At 38.7% G+C, this 11,941-nt stretch overlaps 1 protein-coding gene across 1 annotated transcript; it reads right to left on the reverse strand.

The window, feature by feature from the left end:
• Positions 1-5,146: 5,146 nt before the first annotated feature.
• Positions 5,147-9,550, reverse strand: LOC123976774 (complement C4-like). Its single transcript, XM_046059120.1, has 15 exons — positions 9,524-9,550; positions 8,834-8,996; positions 8,437-8,627; positions 8,125-8,283; positions 7,969-8,028; positions 7,803-7,893; positions 7,546-7,717; positions 7,358-7,448; positions 7,162-7,236; positions 6,985-7,087; positions 6,792-6,881; positions 6,574-6,678; positions 6,403-6,486; positions 6,159-6,291; positions 5,147-6,081 (listed from the first exon to the last, which is right to left on the reverse strand). Exons 1-15 carry the CDS (start codon positions 9,548-9,550, stop codon positions 5,940-5,942), a joined length of 1,686 nt encoding a protein of 561 aa, XP_045915076.1. The 3' UTR covers positions 5,147-5,939.
• Positions 9,551-11,941: the final 2,391 nt, after the last annotated feature.

The following is an 11,941-nucleotide window of genomic DNA, read 5'->3' on the forward strand; positions in this document are numbered from 1 at the left end:
TAAAGGAGGCAGAGGAGTAACTGAACATCTGACACACCGAGCAGGAGAAAGTAGGAGAGAGAGAGGGAGAAGGAGAAGCCATCGCTAGCTGCTAAGCTAAAGTCGCTAACGGCTAAGCTAAAGTACTGTAGCGTCAGCTACCAAAACTTTAGAACAACTATGAGATTGAACAGCAGTCACTAAAAGATGGAAAGAACTGTGAGTGCTTAGGCAAAATTACTGTAAAGAATAAGTGTTTAGCGAACAGTTGGCCGCTGTAATCTAACAAATGTAACTGTTATTTAGCGAGAGCAGCACAACACGGTACCAACACACAAGCACCGGAAACGGAAATGAGTCGACACGCTTACCGCAATACGTCAGCAGTATGTCCCCTCTGTCAGGAGTGTCTCAGTGTTTCAGTGGCACAAAATACGATCGATACGATACGATATTCAAAGGTTTGGCTGTACTATTGTCATACAGTCATGGCCAAAAATATGGGTCCACCTGAACGTCTGTCACACAATTGTCACGCTCTGCCGGTCAGCCATTCTTTGTGTTGCACTTTTGAGTTTAGTATCTGCCTTATAGTATGTTTGGTTTTGGGGGTCTGTCTTGTCTGTCGTCTAGTGTTTGGTAACCCTTGTCATGTCTGTTACCCCAGTTATCCCTCTGCATGTCTGTCTCTGTTTTCCCCTGCTCTCTCTCCCTGCCTGTGCCTCATTAGCCTCATGTCTTTCACCTGTGTTGCTCCCGCCCTGCTTGTTAGTCCCTGTGTGTGTATATATATATACCTGGTGTTTCTGTCTTGTCTTTGTCGGGTCATTGTATGTTGTCACCCTGTGTAGCAGTGTGTTTCGTGTCGTCAGCCTCACTCGTCGTCTCTCTCTGTTTCCCTGCCGTTATTGTATTTTGTATTTCTGTTGGACAGCCCTTGTTTTTGGACTCAGTCTATCAGCCACTCTGTTTGTAAGTGTGCTTGCTTTTTGTTATATTAAAACCACTGAACTATACCTGCTCCGCTCTGTGTCCTGCGTTTGGGTCTGCTCCACCCTGCCTTCACCACAAAACCGTGACAGTAATGTAATACAATCCACACAGAACTCCAAAAATGGACTGGATAAAATAATTCCACCATTCCAAAATCTTCAGAAATAATTGTATTTCAAGCATGTGATGCTCCTTTAAAACAAAAGAGAGAATAGAAATATAGTATGAAATAGAAATTTTCAAATCTCAAAGATCTGGAGCAGGTGGCAAAAGGAGAGTGGTTCTAAATTCCATGACAGAGGTGTAAGAAACTCATTGATGTTTACAGGATGTGATTTATTTCAGTTATTTTTTTCTAAAAGGTGTGCTACCAAATATTAAGTTGAGGGTGTCAATAATTTTGTCCACTCCATTTTTGGAGTTTTGTTTTGGTGTGATCTGCTCTCAGATATGGCTTCTTTTCGCAGCTTTTTTTTGTATATATAATAAACATGAGAATACCAAAGCATATGTAATTGCAACAATTTTCTGGGAGAAGTAGTCCATTATGTGATAGACATGCAGGGGTGATCATCACTTTTGGCCATGACTGTATATTCTATGAAACATGATTGTGGTATTATTTTAACTTGATGATTCTGTTTAACTTCTTTTACACACGAGTCAAACTACTGTATTTCAACACAACTTTTAATACCATTTTGCAACATCCAGAGTTATTGTGCCCTGGAGATGCTTAAATGGCCAGACAGAAACCAGATGTCTGGCCATTTAACACTAACCATGAGTAAACATCAGACTTATACTGTGCACAGCACATAGCCTACTTCTGGACACAACACCAAATGTTTTACACAATATATTCTCTCTTTACACCCTAATTACATTTTTGACTCTTTTGGGAGTTTGCTGACTTGAAAATTGGTATATAGTGTGAAAAAGTGTCCTTTACTTTGTATGTTGGTGACAAATACTCCTAAGTACAGTTGCGCTCCACTCTGCTGTAATTCAGACAGGGTTTGGTTCTGCTGTTTTTGGAGGTGCTCATGTAAGTCTGCCATCTGGAGAAAAGCTGTTCCAGTTCCATTCTGAACCTGCAAGAAATGGAATAAGGCGTTGATTTTCAAGAAATGCAATATGTTGCCAGATTATCTGATCCCAGATCTTGAAATAAGCAGCACTAAATTTGAGACAGATATCAGTTTCCTCACCGAACCAGTTAACTCAAGCCCACTGATATATACAGGCTTTATTTTCTGACCATCTTTTTTCACCAATCCAAACTGGCAGTGGTAAGCCCCGTTAACTTCCTCACCATGTGAATACCTAAAGAAAAAAAGTTGAAGAAAAAGATGCATTCTATATTTTAAAATATGTGGACTAGCATTATAGGCTAAGCTTTATGTTTTATTAAAACATTGCATTAATCAACATTTTTTATTAATATTGAATCAAATGACTAGGGTAATATGAAAGGGGTCACTTAATGGTACATGCTTGTCTAAATCTGCAGCTCTACAGACCTGTTAAGACACTTTTTGATTATTTTGAGGATTTATGACAAGACAGTTGTTGAGCATCTAGTTATCATTAGAAATAAGTTAAAGAGGTACAAGGTAAATGTATTGCCATATTAAAACAGGGTTGTAAAATAAGATGCAGATTGTTTTTCCCTTTATGCAAACATATATATATATATATAAAAGTATAAAATTATACACAGAAATAAACTATTTTGCATGGTACAGTGCTGAGGATGAATTCCCCCTCGCTTTAATGGAAAGTAATTTTACACTTACCTGGCTAAGATTTTGAAGTCAAACTTGTCAGCATTCAACAAAATATAGTTGTGCTCCATTGCGATGTTCACCTCAAAACTTGGTAAAACTAGGGTTGGTAAAAAATATTTAAACAATTTAGCAGGAAGAAATAGGAAAATAGTGTTTTTAAGAAGCAAAATACTTCAATCAAATGAGCTTACCAAATTTTTGGACTCTGAACTCTCGAGAAACAACATTTGCTTCATCACCTTCATAATGTGCTGTAATTTTCCATGTGCCTATTCTTTGTAAACCAAATATGTGTTATTATGTAAAAGTTATGTTAGAGGCAGTTTATTGTAAATCTGTTTTTACATACTCAGAGACATCAGGTATGGGGAATGTGCCTCTGAGTATTCCTCCCTTTGCAGACTTAAGGGACTTCATTATTCTGTTTCCAGCAGAATTCTGTCATAAAATGATAAAAGCATAAATCATGAAATGAAACCATCAAAATAATGTGTGCACATCTTTCAAAGTCCTCTTTATTCATTGAGAAAATCTATACTCACAAATACTGATATGAGGAACACTCCCTCATGAGGCCTTAATGTGTGGTCAAGAGTGAATATCCTGTACTTCACTAGAAGAGAGATCATTAACATAAAATGTCTTTATTTCACATTGTCTTACAATCCTTTCACATCGGTTGACTTTCTATTTACCTGTTTGTGCTGGGCTGTAGATTGGCTGATCAGTCTGAATAAAGATATTGCCCCTGCGCTTTGATACCAGAACCTTTGTTTCCTTCCTGCCACTAAAGGAGAGGCTCTCTGCCACCAGTTTAAGGTGGGCATGTTCATAATTTTGGGGAAATCTTGACATAATTTCTTTGTCTACCTGTAAAAATGCAAATTTGAAGTTTTGGTTAATGAAATTTCAGTTCTGTCTAAATTGTTAGCTTTTTGTATGAGTGGTTAAGTTTCATACCATGAGCTCAACAATTTCAATCTTCCCTTCTGCTGTACACAGAGCAGTTTTCTTCTCAGACACACGAGTACTGCCAGCCTCATCCTCACGCTCCAGGTAGAGAGTAACAGAATTATTGATATGAAACTTTCCCATCTGGACAAAAACTTTCTCATTTACACCCACATGAAACACTGTGGGGGCTGAGATAAAGAATCTGCACACAAAGTAGAAAAATAGGACTTACTGTATCCTTCATTATTTTGCATTCGTACAATGTTGCATATTTTGTAAATTTCGTAAATTATTTAATGCCTAATGACATCAACTCTTAGAAGACAGAAACCAAAATGTAACCCTCTTTGCATAGAACACAGGTTGTCATTACATTACATTATTGCATAATATAGATTCATGCAGCTGTTCCTACATTTACCCGTTTTCCATTGAACACCCAGATTCCATAGTCAAGATCAGGAACAGTATCGAAAAGATGAAGCACTTCATTGTGCAGCTCCAATTTCTTTGCCTGCTCTGACACAGGCTTTCAATTAACTGAGGTTTTGTTAGTCACCCACCCCTGTATTTCTCAATCGCTGGATATCTCAGTGCCCTCCCACTGTTTTTATTTTCTTCCAAGACAACTTAGAAAGAAGTACCAGTCCTCATGTGATTTCTCATGTTGCATGTACTATCTGGAAATAAAAAGACCTGCAACCACTGATCCAACTCACAAATACCATCTTACTCAATCCACTCAGGATCTTGTACGTGCAGTGTCTGTGTAGCTGTTTGTGTTTTGTTGTGGTCTTTTGTGTTATGTTGTATTTTAATGTGATTCTGTCTTTTACAATCCTGCAGAAAAGGAACCTGCTGTTAACCAGTTCAAAACCAGACCTGTTCAAATGTAACACTTTTTGTCTTCAGTGATGTTTCAAATATTTTCCTGTATTTCAGACTACGTGCTTGATTTTATAGAAGTCCACTTTATATCACTGGTTGACTTGCAGCATGGAAAGTGTTAGTTTCTACTTCACAATGTGTAACCATTCCCTCATTGGTCAATGCAAATCATGTGATTTTCAAGAAATCAAGTTTTGGCTCTTTGGGTTTGGGATAGAGTGAGTGCTGTTGACTCTACAACACATAGTTCAGGAAGGATTTGCAAAGTGGAGCTCAAGTCTATCTGTAAACAATAATTCATTTAATTTAGTGAATCAGATTTATTAATATGTGTAATAATATATGTCCTCTGCAGTTCACTAGTCATTTCACAATCCATATCATGCGTGATGTACTGTATTCATCAGTGAACTGATTGTATGCTGAATGGAATTTAGTAAACTGCCAAACTCTGTTTTGATCTGGCAAAATAGAAAAGTCATAAGATTTACACACAGACTATTATCGCATTATCATCTGACCAAGTAACAAAGATAAAGAGACAAGATCAGAAACTTTATTTTCCCCCATGAACAGCTTTGTGTAAGGTACAATAAACAGAGATACAAAAAAAACCTATGTTGAAGCAGATTAGTGTATGTCCATCCATCCATTGTCAACCACTTATCCCACGTACAGGGTCGCGGGGGGGCTGGAGCCAATCCCAGCTGACAGGGTACACCCTGGACAGGTTGCCAGTCCATCGCAGGGCCACACATAGATGAACAACCACTCATGCTCACATTCACACCTAAGGGCAATTTTAGGGTAACCAATCAACCTAGCCTGCATGGTTTTGGACGGCGAGAGGAAGCCAGAGAGAACCCACTGACACAGGGAGAACATGCAAACAGAAAGGCCGGGGCAACCAGGGTTTGAACCCACGATCTTCTTGCCCACAACCTTCTTGCTGTGAGGCGACAGTGCTAACCACTGCACCACCGTGCTGCCAGAATAGTGTATGTATATGTTGCAATTCAACATTACACAGAGTGGACAACGAATTAACTTTACGTTTACATTTGAAATAAACCACAACTGCAAGGGAATGCATCAGATCTTTATGGCATTATTGATATTTTACTTTATACTTAGTAAATGTAAACACCCCAAAACCTCCATGTCAAAGTTTTTGGTAGAATTTAAAGTCTCTGAGCTTTTGCCTCAATTTTCCACCTTGCTGGGACCTATTGTTAGAACTTTATTCATGTTAGAATTTCACTTCGCTAACAAGCTAACTACTGTAACTGACTTATAATAAACTGAAAATGAAAGTTAAATGAAACATTCTCTGTTTCACTGTCTACAGCCATTAATCTTATACTCATTTGTAAATGTATTAAACCCTGTGCAGGCAGCTCTATGAGCAGATTTTTTGCATTCTTCTTCCAAAGGCTTTTTTTCAACCCAGGTGTTTGATTCCAACAGATACTGCATCCTACAAAAAGAGGCAGAGTGACCAGAGTGAGAATCAATAAGTGTAAAATAATACTTAATATTACTGACTATACTTACATTCTGTTTGAGTCTGTGGTGGAGCCATCTTTGCCCATGATGAGATACTGTTTTCCCAAATCTAACTGTCCTTTACACTGACGCCTCTTAGCAAACACTCGAGCAGAATTCTCAGTCACATGGACATCTCCATCTGGTAGAAACATGTTATGTTATGTTATAAAAGCATAAAAGTAATACCACACAACTATTTAAAGGTCAGTGTTACAGCATCTACTAAGGCTTGTGGTTAAAGCTTACTTACGTGATCTGAGTACCTCCTTTACATTTGTTTTGTACAACTCAAAGTTACTCTTCAGAGAAACGTTGAGAACTTCAACAATGTATGCTGAAATAAAACAAGAATCAACATCATCTGTGCCGTTCAATTGCATACAAGTTGATGTTAAATAAATGTCTTGAATGCAGTACTGACCGTAATCTACTGTAGGGAAGAAGCAAGTGTGTTGTAAACGTTCTTTCTTTGTGATTTTTTTACCTCTTTGTGACTGGAATCTATTTTGTATTTTATGGCAAGGTCCTAAAGAAAAGATGAACATTAATGCAATTTTTATTCTTTACACAAACCTGATGGGTAAAGCTACATTTATATTTTTACAGGTCAGTGAGGGTTTGTGAAAGTAAATGGCCTACTTTCTGCACATTGGCACACATCCTCTGAACACAGTTTGGAGACCATCTTGCTTCTTTGGGGGGCGTTGTAGAACACAGTACACTTTCTGTCTGCGAGGAAAGTACAAGCAGTTAATAAATTCCTGGTAAATTAAGCAAAGACGCCCCTTCTATATTGGCAAACAATGCAGAAAATGTCAAATAAAAAGCTTACTTGGTTCATAATAATCATAGAACACAGCTGGAGCAGGCTGTAGGAGGCCAATTGGTACTCTCTGTATAGCATCAAAACTAATACATTCCTCTGATTCAAAGAGCTAGAGTGAGAGAAGAAATCTTTTAGTAAGGAACATGGAATATTTTTGTCTATGTTAATAGATTTGAGCCTTACCTCATTGAAGTAGATCAGCACTCTTCCATAGGAGACCTCATAATGAGAAATATATTGTTCAGGTAGCGATTTTAGCTATGAGGAGACAAGAATGGACATTTTTGATTTTAAAGCAGACATAAAGCACCCAAAATGGCTCCTCCTACTTTGCACTGAGGATGACAATGATGACGAGGAGGTAAAGAGAGCTACTAACCCTGTCCAGATCCTCAGTTACAGCCTCAAATCCACTTAGAAGTGTGATATCAGCAATGGCCATTCCTGTGAGATTGCTGTTCAGGCTATGACTACACAAAGGAAAACAATGAAAAATATGGGCTGAGACAAGTGCATTGTCTCATGAATACTTATAAAGATCAAGAGATGTGAACCTCATTAACTAACCTGACACAGATTTTGTAGGTGACAGTCTCGTCTGAATTTAAGTTGTTATCAAGATCTCTCCTGTTTCGGGTGCAAGCATCAAACCACTCAATAGCTGATCGTGGCACTCGTGCCTCCTTCTCCTCGTCATTATCGTAGTCATCATAATATTCATAATTTTCTATCACCTTAGCTACAGATACAGAGGTTAATGTAACTGTGTAGCTTTTATCAGCAATTCAAGTGGTTGTGATTTGTTATTAGTGATAAAAGCTCACCAGTGTACTTCACTTTCCCCTCCACTGTGACACTGATAGACACTTCATTACAATCGTCCTTTGGATCCAGTAGATGGTAAGCCTTCACAACCTGCCAAACAGTTTGATGATTTACTGTAAATGATGGCTGTCTTCCAGGATAAAAACAAATAATAATCTAACTTACTTTTAGTTTGGTATTGCCTTTTCCAGTCAATTGCACAACAATGTTGTTCCCTGTAAGTTTCTGGGACAAAAGACAATATAAAAATAAGTCATCTAAGAATGAGGTAAAATATTTAGGTACATATTTAAGTGTAATGCTGACAGTGCTCTATGATACCTTAAGGTCTGTTTCCACCTTCTCCTTCTTATTTTCCAGCACAAGCTTTACAATGTCTTTTTTTCCTGGAACGGTGAACTCTGCAATTAGATTTGCTTCAGGACTGACAGACCTCTTTAGCTCATACTCCGCAAGGGCTTCCAATGCCATGATGGTATCCTTGACATGGTAATAAATCATCAATAACATGTTCAACATCTCTACTCTGATGGATAATCTGGACTGTGTGATCACACAGGGGATACAGTGTCCATGCCCCAAGCCAGGGAATCTTTGCTTTCCAAACAATCCTCAATCTAGCATCGCAGTCACCTGTGTTGATTTGTAGCCTCCAAAATAGTTTTCTTGGGTGGTTAACCAGCAGGCTGCTTTGTCTGCCCACTCGGTATGCCCAAGTTCCACTGCTGTTAGGAGGGCATAGGCTGTAGTCTCTACTGTGATGACATCTGCCCTCTCACGATTCTGGTTGGCATCAGTTGTCCACAGATAACAGCCATTATTCCCTGATAGTTAAGAAATAGACATAGGTAAAAAGAATAAGTAAAAACTAATAACTAACTACAATTAAATCTATTTTAAACAATGGCATGTTGTCATACATAATTTTAATGAACTTTACATTTTATTTTTGCTCTTAGGGTTAGATGAGATGATAGCTCAATATATTATTTCTATATCACCCACACCGATTTTATTTGATTGGACCTGCCTTCACTAGCCAGGGCTTGAAGTTTTGCCCAGGCAGATGAATGATCTGTTTCCTTTGGCAGACAAGCAGCAATGCAGTAGGCTGTAATGGCAACAGCATAGGGATGCTGAAGCTCCTCAAGGTGTGACAGGAGATATGCTGTTGATCTTGAAATGCTTGCTTCCTGTTAGAAAATAACATGTAGGCAGTCAATTCAAATTTTTAATTCAGTGTATTAAGGAAGTGATTGAATAGCGTGTCTCCTCTATAACACGTCTCAGTAGTGGCTTTGTGAGGCTGAGCTTAACTTCAACATGCCTGTTGATGGTACAGTACATTGCCAGCTTATAAATACATTTTGCAAGTTAGACAGTGTGCAGGAGTTTTTTTTTGCAACGTCAACATGCTAACATGCTCATAATGCTTTTACGGAGATGATTAACATAAGTACACATTGTCACTTCATCATCTTATTTACCTTTGTAGCGTGCCAACATTTGGTAATTAGCTCAAAACACAAAGTACAGCTGAGAAAATGTAATTATTTGTGAAGGCCATAAATAATAGTGAATACGTTTTATTAATAGATTTTCACACAAAGGATTTATTGACACAAATGCCTTATAAGATTCATAACTATGTTTTCAGTGTTGTATAAAGACTTTACATAATGAACCTTAGAATGAGACTTTTCTACCAACATAACTGTACATGGAGATCAGCATGTTGCGTCACCATGCTTCTACAGTAGCTGAAAACGGACAAACGGGGTTACAGATTAATGTCGACATTGAAATTACATTTTCCTGCACCACTGAGTTTGCCATAACAGTTGTCTGTATTGCATGAAATGTGGCACATGGCATCGGGGGCCCATGGTGAATAACTTAATAATTAATAATTTATAAGTTTCATATTAAAGGGAGTTGTGGTTATGGAGATATAAGATGAATGTATGTCTATGAGAGTGTTATCTGATATCGATTAACAGCGGCCCCGCTGAACCCTGCACGCAGGATAAGTGGTTGACGATGGATGGATGGATTAACAGCGGCACCTAGAGGCCGATTGACAGCAAATTTCACACAGCCCCTCAGGAAGGCTCCCCAAGCTTGGTGTACATCTGACATCCCTAAGCTAAGAAATTACATCACTTCCTGTGTTTAGCGTTTGGTGTAAACATTTATTATTATAATTGGAACAGTTTTTCACGTATCAATCTGAGGATCTCTAAATTTGATCAGCTTCGTCCGAGATTGAAGTTTGGTGCCAGTTCGGAGGAGTTATAGAGGAACAAACATTTCGTGTAAATAGCGCCACCTAGGAGCTAATTGCACCACATTTCGCACAGCCACTCATCAAGCTATGCCCCATAAGGACACCAAGTTTGGTGTTGATCGAACTTTCCAAACCAAAGATATGACAGCACTTCCTGTTTTCAGCATTTTGTGTAAACATTTGTTAGCTTATAAATTCTTTTCGTGCATCAATCTGGGGACCACTAACTTTTATCAGCTTTGTCCAGAGGTGGTCTGTGCTAAGTTTGGTGTAAATGTTTGCACCTGAGGTACTCTTGGGTGTCTCTACCTACCCTATAAGTTGTCGCATCTGTAGCACTTACCGTCTAGGCTGCAGTATCACTTTTATGTACGGAAGAATAAAAATAAAAATCCTTACGATTACAATGGGGTTCCCAGCCCTGCTGGGTCTGGGAACCGGGATCCTTGCATTTGCGTTCCCATGCCCTTCTCGGGCTTGGACCCCTAATAATATACAGTCTCTGAGTAGTAGTAGTAAAGAAGCGAAAACATGATGAAGCCAGACGAAGTCGGGACAGATGCAGAAAGGTGACAGCAGAAATAACGGATATAAACATCAGTATGGATTTTCCCAGATGGAAGGCTCTGATGCCGGACAAACAGCTGATGAATATTATTGGCAATAAAACTGCACAGCGTGGAAGTTCAGATCAGCCACCTAACCTTCACATAATACTGCCATGGTGGAAAAACAGATTTATTTTTTACTGCTAACAGCGTTACGATAACAAGACAGTGTGCCCATCAAGGGATCAATAATGATCATACTTTCAGACTTTGAATAAAAACATATTCGTTTTGAAGGCTGTGCACACAAATGAACACAAACAAATTTGAGCGTAAATGTCCATTAAAACGTGAATGACGTGAATGACTAATCATTCATGCAGCACACCTGGACACACCACCGGTCACTGAACATAACTCTGCCTCACAGCCACAAACAACTGTCTCCACATGCTGGCATGTAAAACCATCTGCTCCCAGCGCTGTTCCAAAGACTTCTATTCCTGTCATCATCACGCATAGACAGTAAACCGAAATGTGCACATCCCACACAGAAATCATAGTAATCTTTTTAAAGGATTAGGACAACTGCAACAACTCCAGCACCTAGAACAAACATTTAAAATGGCTCTGTTCAATGTGAGATCACTGTCAAGTAAGACTTTTATCTTAAATGATTTTATCTTGTCTGCAAATCTAGATTTTATGTTTTTAACTGAATCACGGTTGCAAATGAATGACTATAGCCAGCTAGCTGAACAGTGTCCGCCTCAATATGATTGTTTTAGTCAACCGAGGGTCAGTGGTCGTGGTGGTGGGCTAGTGAGCGTGTATTGGAAAAATGTTAAATGTCATCAAGTACGCTGTGATGAATTTAACTCCTTTGAAGTTCTCACTCTTAACGTTGGAGGGCTGCAACCTATCATATTTGTTATAATTTATCGCCCCCCAAAACCGCCTGGAGGATTTTTATCAGAATTTCCTGAATTTTTATCTACTCTGGTTTTAAATTATGACAGAATTGTTCTTTGTGGCAATTTTAATATTCATGTTGGTGACCCCACCAATGTTAATGCAACTGACTTTTTAAATATGTCCACTTCAAACAACATGTCAAAGGGCAAACACATAACCGTGGTCATACACTGGACTTGGTTTTTACCCTGGGTGTCAGCATTTCCTCTGTGGAATTAGTGGACATGACCATATCTGACCACAGATGTATTGTTTTTAGCTGCGATTCGCCTGTTACTCATGCCGCCTCACCAAGCTCCGTGTGTTCTCACATCTTTAATGAACAAAG

Source organism: Micropterus dolomieu, linkage group LG09, assembly GCF_021292245.1.
Source record: "Micropterus dolomieu isolate WLL.071019.BEF.003 ecotype Adirondacks linkage group LG09, ASM2129224v1, whole genome shotgun sequence".
Lineage (NCBI taxonomy): Eukaryota > Metazoa > Chordata > Actinopteri > Centrarchiformes > Centrarchidae > Micropterus > Micropterus dolomieu.